Source organism: Stigmatopora argus, chromosome 8 (genome assembly GCF_051989625.1).
Source record: "Stigmatopora argus isolate UIUO_Sarg chromosome 8, RoL_Sarg_1.0, whole genome shotgun sequence".
Lineage (NCBI taxonomy): Eukaryota > Metazoa > Chordata > Actinopteri > Syngnathiformes > Syngnathidae > Stigmatopora > Stigmatopora argus.
This window is the reverse complement of record NC_135394.1, coordinates 3,759,588-3,775,608: the sequence shown is the minus strand read 5'-3', so window position 1 is coordinate 3,775,608 and position 16,021 is coordinate 3,759,588. Positions and strand designations below refer to the sequence as shown.

Below are 16,021 nucleotides of genomic sequence, written 5' to 3'. Positions count from 1 at the left end.
TTTTAACCGAGTAACTCCTTTGCCTAACTATTTTCTTCTAAAGAAACTCCTGGTGACTGATTCCTTTTATAAATATAGATTGGGGGAAAATGAATGATGTTACACATTAGTTTGGCAATGATGTTACACATTAGTTTGGCAATGATGTTACACATTAGTTTGGCAATGATGTAAACATTTTAAAAAGGAGATATTTTCACCAAACAACATGTCTTTTCTAATAAAATTCTGATCACATTACCTCATGTGGCAGAGTAGAAAAACACCTACTGCTTGTGTGCTTTTAGACTGTACGGCACCCTTTCAAGCGGTGTGTCCTATAGGTATATAATTTTTTTCTAGAATACATTGCTTCCACCATAATCTAAAAGAAAGGGTGCCAATTCACTCAACCACATCCCACACACCTACAAAGGAATGTACACAGACAGGTTAAAACCACAGAAGCAGAACCGCACACAGGTGAACATGCGTGCACACCTAAGATTCTCAGAGAACTCACCATGACGAAAGACTTTTCAAACATTGACCATGTAACACTGATGGAACAACTCTTGCTGAACTATTTGGCTTGCTAGCAAGCAAGGTTTCTGGAGCCTAACCAAGCTCACCCCGGGCGAAAGGCAGACTACACCCTAGACTGGTCGCCAGTCAGCCGTAGGGTACACAGAGAGACAAACAACCATCCAGACTCACAGTTATACTGCCACCAGTGAGGATTGAGCCCGTGCCTGCCCGCACGAAAGTCAGGCGAGTGAACCTCTACAACATGGGGCGGCAGTTTCAATATTACCCCAATAAATAAAATGCCCAACAATTTAGTTTTTCAGGTGGAAATTCTGTCATTTAATAAAAGTGATCAATGTCAAACTGTTTATTTACTGTTGGCAATATATATTTTAGGAAATACATTGTCCTCAAATTACACGTGTCAGCAGTGACTGAAAGTTTGCCTATCACCCGGAGTCAGCTGGGTAAGGCTCCAGCAACCCACGCAACCCTTTTGAGGATCCACGGTGTAGAACATGCATGAATGTTTGAATTAGGCCAACTTGAATGTATGCAGTAAAAGTTATGGGTTTGTTTGGGGGGAAATCCTTTATTTTATTCTAATTTCCTGGTAAGAAATAAAGTATTATATTAATATTGGTGTGTTCCTGCTGTGGTAGTTGCCACACCTAGAAAACCATTTTAGGAGGTAAGGGGGGCAATTATCTGTCTTTGTCCCACCACTATAAAAATATTCATCTTAAAATTTAAAGGCAGCCCATGGTAACAATTAAAATTAAATTGTGGAAAAAATAACTATAAAATTGATGAAGGAGTGCAGTGACTTGCCTCTGCTTCACAGCTGTCACGCAATGCCAGAAAACCCCCAAGCTGGCAGATGGTGCCACCGCCTCGTCTAGACAAGAACGAGAGAATACTGGCAAGATGTCAATTCTCCAGACATAGCTATGATATAGTAACTCTCTGGAAGAACAAAGTTGCACACAGTGTTGCTTTATCGATAAATTGTAAACCTATCCAGTCCTATTGAATAAATACATCAACTTGCCTGGGTATAGCTTTCCCTCAGGGCATAGTAAGGAATCCAAGAAATCCAAGACAAATTAATCAGTTTTTTCTGTTAACAGTGTTGTGTACCTTCTCAGTTGTGCTTTGAATTCAGTAGGGGGCATCAGAATAAAACAAAGAGGAAACATAAGTAACAAGAAGACATTTCCTGTCCACACAAAATAAAGTATCATTGAGCATCAGGGGTCGTCAATAAATAAGCTCTTGCAATATAAATATATGTATATTTAAGGTGAAAAATGATTCGTTTTTGGTTGCTGAACCAAAATTCATTCATTCATTCATTTTCTGAACTGCTTTATCCTCACAAGGGTTGCGGTGGGTGCTGGAACCCATCCCAGCGGACTTCGGGACAGAGGCGGGGGACACCCTGAATCAGCCAATCGCAGCGCACGAGGAGACGGACAACATTCACCCTCCCACTCATACCTTAGGGCAATTTAGAGTGTCCAATAACCCTACCTTTTTGGAATGTGGGAGGAAACCGGAGTACCCGGAGAAAACCCACGCAGGCCCGTGGAGAACATGCAAACTCCACACAGGTGAACCGAGCTGGATTCGATCCCAGGACCCCAGGGCTGTGAGGGTGACGCGCTAACCATTCATCTGTGGGGCGGACCAAAATTATTTGCATTATTTTTTCTCAGCCATTCTCAGTAGTGCGCGAGAAATTTGCTAATTCATGCGTGCAGAAAAATATACGCAAGACACGCACCTGCATGCTTGCACGCACATTGGAGCATTTCTCCAATTAAAGGTCAACTGCTGTGAGTTTGTGCAGTGGACGCACACGCCAGCATGCGTAATCTACGTCATTGCATAGTGGCTAATTATTGGTCGCGACACTTAAGGCTCCTTGATTTCCTCATGGATTTCTCCAACCACGTTGACTGCACGCATTGTGCACCACTAAGAGCGATCGTTATTTCGTATTGACTCAATATGTCAAAGAAAAATAAAATGCTGGTAAGACTGGAATGATTTGGGATGAGGACTTCAGGACTACAACCCTGACCACTTGGACGCGGTATCGGAATGATTTAATAGTTAGTGGGCAGACTTTGGCCATCAGAATCTGATGTCAATTTTTCACCATTTTTACAGATTGTAAAAGACACAAAAGAGCTAAACAGGCAGTTTATTGCAAAAAGACTTAAATTTAGCGAGTTAAACACCAATTTTCCTTTATAAATGTGCAAAAGATTTAATAGTGGAAGTTGAACTTTTCGTTATTGCTTTCATGGCTAAAATTTAAATTAATTATTTTTTTGCAGCCAAAATTAAAATTGATTTACTTGCTGAGACAAATTCATTTTTGGCACAAAAATTATTTTTTTCCAGGCACTGGTGAGCATTATGCAAGCTTTGGATGTTTTGAAACAATGGATTTTTGTCAAAGAACACAACAACTCAAAATTAAATGGTTTCTTTTAAACTCTACTTTTTTCCCATTCGGTCTCTATCTCACACCCATAGAATGTGGCCAAACACAACATGCAACAGCAAAACAAGGAAAACCAACAGACGCAGCTGGTGGAGAACCAAAGGAAAATATGTTTCTTACTGGAAAATCTAAGAAATTAAAATGGGTTGCAAGATGATTGATTTCAAGATGGTCTTTTGCAACAAGACCAATGGTCTTTTTTAAAAGGCCAGCAGTATGGCATTTGACATTGATATCATTTGTATGATAGTCTCTGTTTTATCCAGATAAACAACTGGGATGGGTTTGACATTAAAAGAAAAGAGGAATTGTCTTAATGTTCAAGTAAATACTGAATGGGGAAAAGTGTTGGAATTTCCTGGACAAACTTAAAACTACAGAAAAATTGAGATAAAAAAGAAAAAAACATAACTACAAAAATGCAATTTCCACTGCATTTATTTACACATTTGGCATTGACTAACTTTTCATTTAGCAATTCTTGCCCTGAAACTCATGCTGTTAGTTGCTAAGCTGCAATGGATGTTCCCACTTAACCAGAACGAGCACAAAAGCACCGGATCTGATTTCAGCCTAGAGACACATGCCAAAAGTGAGGTGATTTTATTAACTGAGGTGACTTCCTGATTGATCTTCAAAGGAAGGTAACAAGCACAAGTAAAACAGGAACCAGAAAAAAAAACACTTTCAGGGAACAAAATGAAAAAAATGCTAGTTTCAAAGAGAATGGAATGCTAAAAAAGGATATATAAATAAAAAAAAACAGAAAGTGTTATGTTAGATGGTCATTTGGGAAAGATCTGTTGTTAATAAGAAGAAAAGTTTGAATATTCATAGATAATAGCAATTGAATTTTTTTTCAAGTGTAACAATGAGGTTGTTTGCCCATAAAAAACAATGTGAATGAGGGAGCCATACAGTGAGAAATTAGCTGCATTTTGTGTCTACTTTGGAGCAGAACTCACAGGGGCCAAGATGGCATCAATACTTTTGAAAGTAAAATCCAGGACAAGACCAGGATCAACACCTTAAAAATCTACCCCAAGATCAATACAAAATTCAAAGATTTGAAGAGCATTACCTCTAGATTTTTTCCATCAAATACAATTATTCGGCAGCCACACTGATGGGGTCTGCAGCTTTTTCAAAGCATAACATGCAGACATTGCAAATCTTTTTTCTGCCCATTTAATATGGTCACAGCCATAGAACAATACAATGAACTCTTTCAAGTGTTCATCTCAGAAAGGCAAAGCTGGATTCTGTGTTATAGTTATGATATAAAGAATGAACGTTCTAGTTATTGTTAGCTTTGGTTTTCAACGTTTAAAGCGGTGCAAGGCAAAATATCAAACAAATTATGTCAATTGTTGTTTCATCATGTGCATCTATTATCAGAATCATTAACTTGGATGCTTGACAGAATTGACAGTCTAGTCAAGAACAAAACTAAATAAGACCTGTGGTCTGAAGATGAATGATACAGTAATGATCACCATGTAATGCCTGTGCCTTCACACAACACCCTAGACTAGTCACTAGTCAGTCGTAGGGCACACACACTGGTTAACTTTACTTTCAAAATAAAGACAATTCAGATTTTTTTTTTAAATAGTCCCACTTAGCTTAATGACTATTGGTTGAGAACAATGGCAAAAGTGAGATCCATGGTGTACTCAGCATGAAAGACGCACATTCCAAAGGAAATATTCTCAGCATCCATGAGATCAGATCAAACAGTTACAAAGGTCAAGCAGGCCTTGACGTTCTTCAAAAGTATCAAATCTTCTGTACTAGCTATTGTTTCCCTGAACTGTAAACAATCATTCATGAGTAAAGGTGGACCCTCTATCACCCATTTTAAGATTTTGCCTTTTTTTTTATCCAATACAGGATATACTCACTGACAGGGCATTCGTCAAACAAACTGTCAGTTCTCTGACCCCACAAGAACCATGTTTAAGGGAGAGGTCTAACAAAACTCTACCTCACAAAAATACTAAAATACCTTAAAATATCTTATATTCTGGTTCAGCATTGACCACAGTCCTGGTTTCGTACATACAAAAAAAGTGAAGCAATGGGTTGGAAGAAAAAAGTCTTATGTGCTTCACCACAATAGGAGTTCTAACAACTGGCCTCATCGAAAATGCAAAGCCTCTTCTGCTGCAGTGTGTGTGTTGTGGGGTGAAAGGACTTAAAGAGCTTGATGCCTGAGGGAGTGAACCAGTCCCTCTTCACTCCTTGCCCTCCCAATGGGGTATTTTGCTTGTTGTATATTTACCCCTCCTCCCCTATTCTATCCCTACACACTTTTTTCCCCATCTATCACTGTCACGGATAGTTCATTACAAACTGTGCCAAATGACGGTGGTGAAGGGCCAACTTGCTAAGGCAGAGGTGTCCAAATAATTCAACAAAGATCTGCAGTGAGTGCAGGTTTTGTTCCAACTGATCCAGCACAGACAGGTTAACCAATCAGTTTTCTTTTGAAAGCAGCAGCATCTGAAAGTAATCAACTGATTACACTTATAAGACACCAGATTGGTGAAATTGTATCCTCTTCTTTGGTTGAAATGAAAACCTGGACCTTCTGTGGCCATTGAGGACCGGTTTGGGCACCCGTGTGCTAAGGAGAAGTTTGGGGGTCTTTTTAGTCACATTGGCAATTCAATCGCAGTGGAGCTAAATGACATTGGCAGGAAGCAGGCAAAATATATAGACTAGATCACTATTGAAAATCCCTCCCAGTCTATCACCTGGGCACTTGACATTGTTTTAATTTTGCATGGAGTGTGTATTTGATATTGGTCCTTGGAATTCTGTTAAGTTATGAACAGGTTTAAAGCAAGTTGATTAAAGTGGTCTGTGTGGTTAAATCTCCAAATGTGTACATGGATATGTGAGGAAAGTGTGCATACATGCAAGCTGAATCCTGACTTTTACGGTAAAACAGATAAGGAGCAAATCTTTGAGAAAGATAATGTTATTTTGACCAACTACAATAATCTTGCTCAAAGATAAATGCCATGGGAATGTTCATAGTTGATTTTTATCAGCAGTTTGACATTTGACGGGCAGGTCACCATTTAAATGTACCAAGATGGAAAGCAAGCAAATCACTAACTCCAGATCAAAGGAGGCCGGACAAGGCCATCTTCAACTGATAAATGTGGGAAACCCGTCAGAGAGTATTCAGATAGATTATCTGTCCACAATTGTACATTAGGTTTTGAACCACAACAGCTGGTGTACCAAGGGAAAGAACATTAGTTTCCCGCTTAAGTCTGACCACAGCTCAGTAGATGCCAAGAATGAGTGCACATGTCTGCAAAAGAATTAAAGCGCTTTGACTGAAAAATAGTCCTGTATTCCAGAAGCTTGGAGAGGGACAGACATTTGTGAAAACATGTTTCTGACTCTCTTTCTTCCAACAGACCTGCAGCCCAATGGTAGCCAAATCAAAAATACTGTTGGTATCGGTAGCCATTTACAGGGCGCAAGGACACGGACAACTATTCATGCTCACACTCATAGCCAATATGAAAGCAAGTTTGTCACTGCAATTTCAAAAGAAGGCTGTGTTCCCACGTACATGGAATACAACTGGTTAGGTCTATCATTTGGCGCATTCATTTGTCAGATTTGCACCAATCAATGAATTAGTGCTGGTTGCTTGGAGAGCTCACCTTCCCAATTTGCTCCAAATTGTCTGAAAGTGCATGAATTCCACAGTCTTGCATCAAGACTGCGCAGTACCCTTGGGAGCACCGATGCGACGTGCAACATCAAGGAAAAGCAACTTCTGAAAATGTGCCCTGCGATTGGCTGGCAAGTAATTCATGGTGTACCCCAGCTAGTGCCCTGTTGGATGGGTTTGGGTCCGGCTCCCCCACAACATGAGGATAAGCAGCTCAAAAAAGCAAATAAAAAAAGTTTATATTGGTGCGAAATAATTCTCAATCTTCTTTTCCTTTTCAAAACCCTCCTCTACCCTTCAATTACTATCAATCATCAATCTTGGAAGTTGACAAGACCAGATGAGTGAGCCTTAATAACAGCTACAGGCACTCAAAGGATTAGGGCTTTTAAAATGAATGTTTCCTTTGTAATGGATCAGTTGGTAGTAGAAACATTTTGTCTGGTTAAAAGCATTCAAGTGTGTTTGTGGGAAACCTGATATGGTTTTGCAAGATACGTTTTTGCAAAATACGTTTAACATAGACTAAAACATTCTGAAAGTGTTTTGCAAAACAAGAGGATCAGATTGTCTGTTTTAAAATGGAAATGTAGTCTTCTACATGATTTCCTATTGTTGATGTACTTCAAACATTTTGGAAAAATAGTAGTGTTTTTTACAAATATGTTGAATAAACATGGCAAATATTTATGTACAGCAGGGGTGGCCAAGTCCGGTCCTCGAGAGCCCCTATCCAGTCTGTTTTCCATGTCTCTCTCCACCAACACACCTGAATCAAATAATCGGGATCGGTATGAAGCTTCTGGACAGGTTGCTGATGAGTTGATCATTTGATTCAGGTATGGTAGAGGGGGTGATATGGAAAACAGATTGGATAGGGGCTCTCAAGGACCGGACTTGGCCACCCCTGATATACAGGATTCCAAGTAACAGGCATGTAGTCACAAGCAGTAATAAAGCCCGAAAAATATTTGGTCATGATGTTAGTATATGGTATTTCTGTGTTTTCAGCAGTCAGTCCTTTACATAAGTGCAATGTTTGGATTACAGGATTGTGCATGTACAGCACCAGAATGCATAAAATGAGCCAAAGTCTGACGCGAGTGTGCGTAATTGTGTTTGTTCAGTGGTGTGCGTAAATACATAGTGTTACAATGAACATTGACATTTATGAATACATTTTATTACGATGATGGCCTGGTGGACGAATGGTTAGCTCGTGGGCCTCTCAGTTCTGGGATTCTGGGTTTGATCCCAGGTCAGGACTGCTCCTTTGTGGAGTTTGCATTTCCTATTTGGTCTTGTGTGGATTTACAACTGGGTCTCCATTTTCCTCCCGCATCCCAAAAACATGCATAGTAGTCTGGTTGAAGACTCTAAATTGCCCCTAGGAATGACTGTGAGTGTGAATGGCTGTTGATCTCTTTGTGCCCTGCGATTGGCTGGCCACCAATGCAGGGTGTCCCCTACCCTTGTGATGATGAGCGGTACGGAAAATTATTAATTGTATTATTAGGATTATCTGTGATCTGTTTGTTCAAATAGTTTGTTTGAGTATATTGCATTGTTGTCCACTAACTTGTTACCATATGTGGCTATTCTATGCATTTGACTAAGTAGTGCACCAGAAGCAAATTGGCTTCACAATAAGTGCACGAAACTGGAAGTGTCATGTTTGCCTAATGCTCTTGAGATGGTCTACTAAAATAGCATTTGGCCAACACACTTGTGCAAACTGCACTGAAAGAGTCTTGAATGAGTCAGAGCTCAATGTCTCCATTACAAGCAGGTTATTATTTGTAGCTCAGCCAAAGGACACCTTCACTTAACCTAAGATACCATTTCAATGCCTTACTGAAGAAGACGTAACTAATGCAGTATATCATCAAAATATCAATAATTGCATACAATTGATCAATAAGATCTTAACTTCAAGAACGATTGTGTGTTCGGTATCATATACTACAACTGGCTCATGGTTTGTTGATCATGATAGGATTTCAATGGGCATGATTAGATGTAGGCCAAAATTGTTTTTCACACTCTCACAGTGTATTATAATTATAAAAGTATAGTTTTGGAAGAGTAACTTTTACAAGATTTTAGATGAGTTATTCCAGGAAAAGTTGATTGATCATGCCATATGCACTAAAATCAATTAATAATTAAGAAACTGAATGCCGAGCATATAGGTATGTATAAGGTAACTCATTTTCGCACGCTCAAAATCCCACAGTTTCATATTTGCAAAAATAATGATGGGTGGGGTAGTGAAGGGTTGCATTACATTCGAAAGCGATATGCTACAGCCTACGTAACAAAGCTCTCAGATCAGACCCAGTCAACGAGACAATACAATGCACTGTGGGTGCCAGAGCCAAAAGAAGGGGTAGAAAATACAAATCAAAACTACGACAAAAATATCATTAACAACTGAAGAAAGGCCAATCGGAGTCAATTACTCTTTCTTAGATCCCATCTGCAGGAAAATAACAACTAGCTAGCTAGTTATGTCAAATACAGCAAAGGAAATCGACCCTAAATGCTCATTCCAAACAAATATTATGTGAACTTAAACAGTGTTTCACAACTTATCAATGGAATATGCTGCTGTTCTGTTCAGTTAGCTAAAAGTGTGAACACAACACAAAACACAGAGATGAGCATTTAGTGTGAGGCTCAATGACTGCACAAGAACTTATACTTACGTTGGACTTTTTCTGATACCTCATGTATATAAAAACTCATTTTAAAGATGTTCAGACTCCATTAAAGGCAGGGTACTCAGAGAAAGATGAGTCAGTGAGGTCCAAGCAGAGCTCAGGTGAGTGTGAAGATCTGTGATTGTGGAAGCTCTACGAGAATCACAAGGAGTCCTCAAAGCTGATTCCCAGGGGCAAGATGAAGGCATCTCAGTGTGGCAGCAGAGGAGATGAAACACCATTTGGGACAGGGGCTCCCCCACTGCCTCGCCACTGTGTGCTTTCCTGCCCTTGATGTGCTCCACCCCCACCCCTCGGCCTTCCTGCCTCACACCCCCCAACACCCCGGCGCTGCATCTCCTGCCATTTGGTGACCCATTGGAACTCCACTTGCACATTTAGGCAAGGTGACGTTTGTACTTTTCACCACTGGTTTTGAGACCATAGCTAATCAATTCATTTGCAATTTATACCGCAGTAAAGTCATTGCAAATGCAGGGTGTCTCATTAGAGAAAAAAAGCACGCTTTGTGTCCCGCAGGGCAGAAAAACAACATGAAAGCATCTCTGCTCCTCCGCAGAAGCTCAATATGACCTCTTCAAACAGCCAAAGATGAGAAACACTGCATTTATTCCTGTTCAGTTTTCCATTTTAATCAGTCAATCCATCCTCAAAGCACTCTCACCTTTAGAGCAATGAATCATCAAATAATCATATCACATGAAATAGCATTTTGTACATTAAAAAAAATGCATAACTCTGTAAACGCAAATATTTATATACATACACAAAAGCAAATCTTGAAACCTGAGATTACGTGTGAAATCTGGAACACTTGATGTTGAAAATCCTATTTATCAATCAACATGATCCCCTGCTTGCGACTACTCAAAGATAAACCTATGAATCCCATGGTATAGCCGTAACACACCTGGCAATACAACCTCCCTGTACAGAGAAGAGAACAGATTATAGCAGTTGCCATTTCAATTTGTCACTTTTTTGTTTCGGTCATTTTCGAAAACGAAAACAGCACTGCAGGTCAAATTAACATAAATGAGATCAGCAACGTAGATTTCAGGTAGGAATTGAATTGAATGCCTCCAATTCAATTCAATTCATTCATGAATTGAGATTAACATAAATGGGTTAAGAAGCATAAATCTAAATTACTCAAATAATAGATTTAAAGTTACGAAAATAAATTGAAATTGTGCATGGTATTGCGGTTACTTACACTGCAATGAAGAGAATACATTTAAACATAATTGTGTTAACAGTATTCATTTTACCTCATGGATGTTGAGTATGCAAGTGTAAAATAGAATGTTATTATATAATGTTTTATCGTTAAGTCTGTTGGATGATGTATTTCAGTTGATTGTTGTTTTTTTCCTCGTTTATCTAATAAATTGAGTTGGAATGCGCTCGCGCAGGCCAGCCAAGATATGACAGAAGGATCATTTCTTCCATTTAGGGAAATAATAATATATTAATAAGGGCCAACAAATATTGATTACTGTATATTAGGATGCCTGTTATATAAACACACGTGTTGAGAATTTGGATTTTCTGAAATGAGTGTAGTATGTACGCAAGTACTGTATATATTATGTTACTATGTGATATACAGTAGGATTTTGTGGGTAATTTGCAGGGCTTGTGGGGTCGTTCCAGTGCGCTGATAGTCCACAAAAACATGTCGCAGGAACTTCAGTATTTATATTTGTTGGGCCATCTTACGTTTCTGTCATCACATTTAGTTAAAAAGAACGCTTTTTGTTCGAATCCATTTTATGCCGGTTTTGGATTCTTCTCTGCCAACACGAAAGTGGCACAAGAAGTCCCCACAGGTTATTTGTTTGTTTTTTTAAATTCAAACTCAACAACAATACAAAATCTTTTTTTTTTCTTTTTTTTTTTACCTGCATAGTAAATACTCCAAGTTCCTGTGTGGACAGCTTCTTCATCTGCTCGGACAGGACTCGTGCTTCTTCCAAAATGGAAAACTCTGTGTCGGCTCCACAATAACCAGAAGAGAAAGCCGAGTATATGAAAGCAAAGCTCCACAAACAAGCAGACAAGCTACCGCGAAGACCGAGCAGCGTATTCCGGAATGGAGCGCGCAGATTCGGCTTCAAAACCCAAATGCTGTGCCTGGTCCGCCTCGCCATGATGGCTGGGGCTCTTCAAAGCGGACAAGCGCCGAGTGTGAGCGTGTAGGGAAAAGGGGGACGACTTTTTTACAACTTTGTGCCGAGTACGTGTGGCCTTTTCCTCCCAGTCGACGCTCCTAAATGCCCCACTCCGCGAACCATTGCTGTTCCTCGAAATCCCCGAAAAGAGTCAAATAAATCCATGAGTTGGAGAGAAGTTTTTCTTTACAAAGCGTTGCCGCTGCGTGTGTGTGAGCTCGAGATTCCCCACAATGGGGGTGAAAGTAGTGGGCGTGGAAATGCCGAGTCCTACAGTCGTCCGGATCAGAGATCAATGAATAGTGGTGCTATGACACCTTCACGTTCAGCTGGGATTTTTTTGTTCGCACATATGCATATGTATATAACTTATCTTTCGTAAATGTTCTTCGTTGTTTTGTTAGATATACTCTTAATAACACTCAACCAGTCGCTTTAATGTTTAACCTTTTCGGGGACAGTAGATAGTAGGTATTCAAAAGTTGACAGTTATACAGTTATAGTCCCACTAAATTGAAATTCATTCATTTTCTGAACCGCTTATCCTCACAAAGGTCGCAGGGGGTGCTGGAGCCTATCCCAGCTAATTGCGGGCATCAGGCAGGGGTAGCTGGTGGCCAGCCAATCGCGGGACGCAGGGAGACAGACAAACATTCATGCTCACACTCATACGTAGGAGCAATTTAGAGTTTTCAACGAGCTATGTTTTTGGGGATGAGGGAGGTTACCAGAGTACCTGGAGAAAAGCCACGCAAGCCCAGAGAGGACATGTAAAGTCCATCATGACGCCTTACTCATTAATTATTTCAAAGACAATTCAAAAATAAATTATCAAGACTCCTACAGATCCATTACTATTGAAATTGTACAATAAAATAGTTTATGTAATGGCCAAGTCCGGTCCTCGAGAGCACCTATCCAGTCTGTTTTCCATATCTCCCTCCTCTACCACACCTGAATCAAATGATCAACTCATCAACAAGCTGTCCAGCAGCTTGATACCAATCCAGATTATTAGATTCAGGTGTGTTGGCAGGGGGATATGGAAAACAGACGGGAGAGGGGCTCTCGAGGACTGGACTTGGCCACCACTGGTGTACTACTATGCAGTTGTCCACAAACTATTCCAGAAAGGACCGCAGTGGGTGCGGGTTTTCGTTGCAACCTGTAAGAGGAAACCTTTCCACCAATGTGGTATCCTAGAAGTGCAATTACTGGATTGCAGTCAGGTGCTTCTTTGTCAGCAGAGACCTCATTGGTTAAACTGTTTGTTTTGGATCGGTTGGAACAAAAAACCTGCATCCACAGCGGCCCTCGAGGACCGGTTTGGAGACCTCACTGTAAAGGGAGATGAGTGTATGCAATACTCAATTTAAAAACGAGTCAGTGGAAGAGTAGTTATTCTCTTTATCGTGCAATGATTTGAAATATGAAATTGAAAGTCGGTCAGAGGGGGAATCAAGTCCTTAAGAACATGATTTTGAGGATTTTACCATACAAATTCAAACTGCAGTGTTGGTATTGGAGCAAATTACTCCACACTTTTAACAATTTTCCAATAGAAACAATTGAATTTATTGGGGGGAAAAAGCTAAACGCTGGCCGTCACACTAATGAAACCAAACTGAAAATGTGCGGCGTGCGTAGAAGATTACCTTCCTTAACATCACTTCCAGTAACTGATTCTGTCTTCCTGAGCAACAGTAAAATGGGATTAAAACTATGTTTTGCACTCTATCGTATTAAGTAAAATACACCTTGAGGTGAAAGTGGGACTGTAAAGTCTAATTGGAGCAATGGTTCACATGTGCTTTGTATGGAACAATGTTTAATGGTTAAGTAGAAAATTGGTCCAAGATGAACACTGGATAAAAGCCTCATCAAGAAAGTGAAGTTGACCAGCCATTGAGTATTTGTTTTTTTGATTAGAAATTTTTTCTAACCATGTGTACCAGCCGCAGGACACACATTTAAGATATTATTCTTTGTAGGAGAGGTGACTATTTTTGGTCATTAAATGCTATTAAAACTATTATGATTAATATTAATTTTATCATTAAGCAATATGGAATTTTATATAATTTTGTATCTGTTTAGAAATACACCAAATAATTTGCATACTAAAAAAATTTGAAAAATCCAAAGAACACTAAAAAAGATTATTTTCATAGTATTTCAACGTTAGTATCACAGTGCAGTCAAAATTATATCACGATTGAATACCAATATTCATTGGTTCAATTCTCTTGAGAAGGAAAAAGCTGTCTGCCCCATCTGAGCAAGCCATCTAATTGCATTACGTATCTCTGAATTCTCATTAAAAAAATACATAGGGATTGCTGTTACAGGATTAAGACATTTGCATTATTTTAATTACAGCATAGAAACACAACACCACCTGGTTTGTTAAGATAAAGGCTGGGAGAGAAAGAAATGTTGGTCATATGAGCCTAGGATTCAGCAATTAGGGCATAGAGTATACTAGCATATGAACATTCTCATTTGTTCAGATCATTTCATTCTCGAGGCATTGACTCGATCACAACTGGACTTTTCTGGTGGCCTTGATATATGTTTCACCTCATTGAGCAGAAATCTTCAGTTCATGCAATAAAGCATAGTTAGGACCGCCATAGCAAGGGATTTGGAGTGGAAACGCACCTATTTAAGACCGATTAGAGGTCAAATGTATTGTAAAACAAGCAGTAAAGTCCTAATAAGATTGATTCAATTCCCTAAGATAGCACATAGTGACTTGCAGTGTGAGGTTCTGTGAAACAAAAACGGGACTTTAGGGTATCAACATGTAGCTTGATAGGTTGCACTGACTGAAGAATATAAGGTATACACAAACAATATAGCAAATGTACATTTAAAAAAATATGTATAACGTAAGAGCTAATGGGACTATTTCACTCTCTGCATATATTCTACCTAACAATAGCTGGTTTTACCCCCATCTGATTGTACATATATATGAAGGCACGTGATTAAAATTATACCACCTAAACAGTAATTAGTCATTGAACAGCAAGGTAGCCCTGTGCCGCTTTACAGTGGTTGCAGGATACATTGCTTGTGTGACCTTACAGCAACTCTTTGCTTTTAACAGCCAGGTCTTAGATCAGTCTCAAATCTCCTGGGGTGGAATGTTCCAGGCATAGACACTTCTACTACTCCTCTTTGATTTACCGGCTGTAGAAGTTATGTTTCTTGTCTTCTATATGTCAAAAGGCCCATTGCGATAAAATTGACTAAAATCACTGAATGATAATTTAAAAAAAAACACCCTTGCTTGGTTCTCAACTTCTCCTGCATGCTTTTTATGTGAAATGGCTCTGTCATAATAACTTGCAATGAGACAAATTTAAAATAATTACATTAAATCATAATTTGGGCAATGATGAATATATTGTCTTGGCAATGTATTTGACACATAATGGTAAGGTCTTATCTAGATTGAAAAACTGGATCATTTTACATGATGACCTCTGTGGCTTGATGGGCTATGTTAGCGTTAGATGTAAACAGCCTATCTGCTTCCACTTTTCTTCCCCACTGCCATCCTCAGGACTTTAGATCTTTAAAGTATCTGAGTAGCCTTCCCTCTGCTGACAAGAAAAGCTCCTGGGGAAAAACTAGCTGGACCCTGCTTCCTTATAATGTGTCATGGACCCCCGTGTCACAAGGCTTTACAAGAAACAGATCTAATCCAGACAGAGGCTCGTATTCTGCATGGATAGGCAGCATTACACAACAGCTGAAAATATACTTAAATTGATCCAGTGAAACTTCTATATTTTCCTGAATTTTTATGTGCGACTCTGTTTTCCTGCTCTACGTAGAATTGCATTTGCTGCATGACAAATATTTTATACATTATTTATAATCTTTTGTTGTATTGTAAATGAATAGACAGACAAATACATGTGATAAAAAGCACAAGTCAGATACTGTTATCCCTCCCCACTTCATGGCTTCAGTCTATCACAGTATTTTTTATCCAACTATGTGCTGTACACAGTACAATTTAATCTAAACCATTGGAACGTGTCTTTGTTGTTGTACAAGTAGTTTGCTGATATTTAGAAGTGCACTGCCACATATAAACAAAATATAGATGCGCTGGCTGCTCCCAGTTTTGAACCGTGTTTCATAGTGAGAGAGGCTTGTGTATTAATTTTTACAGGTTAATGAGCTACATGACTTTTGCTGTAAATATCCCATAATACAAATTGGACACCTACTGCATATAGCCCATTGCGTATTCTATATAAGTAAATACATTCATATAATTCATTTTCTGAACCGCTTATCCTCACAACAGTCGTGGGGGTGCTGGAGCCTATCCCAGCTACTTATGGACAGGCAGGGTACACCATGCATTGGTGCCCAACCCATC

The 16,021-nt window shown here is 39.4% G+C and overlaps 1 protein-coding gene across 1 annotated transcript in view; it reads right to left on the bottom strand.

The window, feature by feature from the left end:
• Nucleotides 1-11,866, bottom strand: part of cachd1 (cache domain containing 1) — a 55,965-nt gene extending 44,099 nt beyond the window's left edge. Inside the window, exon 1 of the mRNA XM_077607687.1 lies at nt 11,350-11,866. Coding sequence (XP_077463813.1) covers nt 11,350-11,598 — 249 coding nt within the window. The 5' untranslated portion in view covers nt 11,599-11,866. The remainder of the gene's footprint in view (nt 1-11,349) is intronic.
• Nucleotides 11,867-16,021: the final 4,155 nt, after the last annotated feature.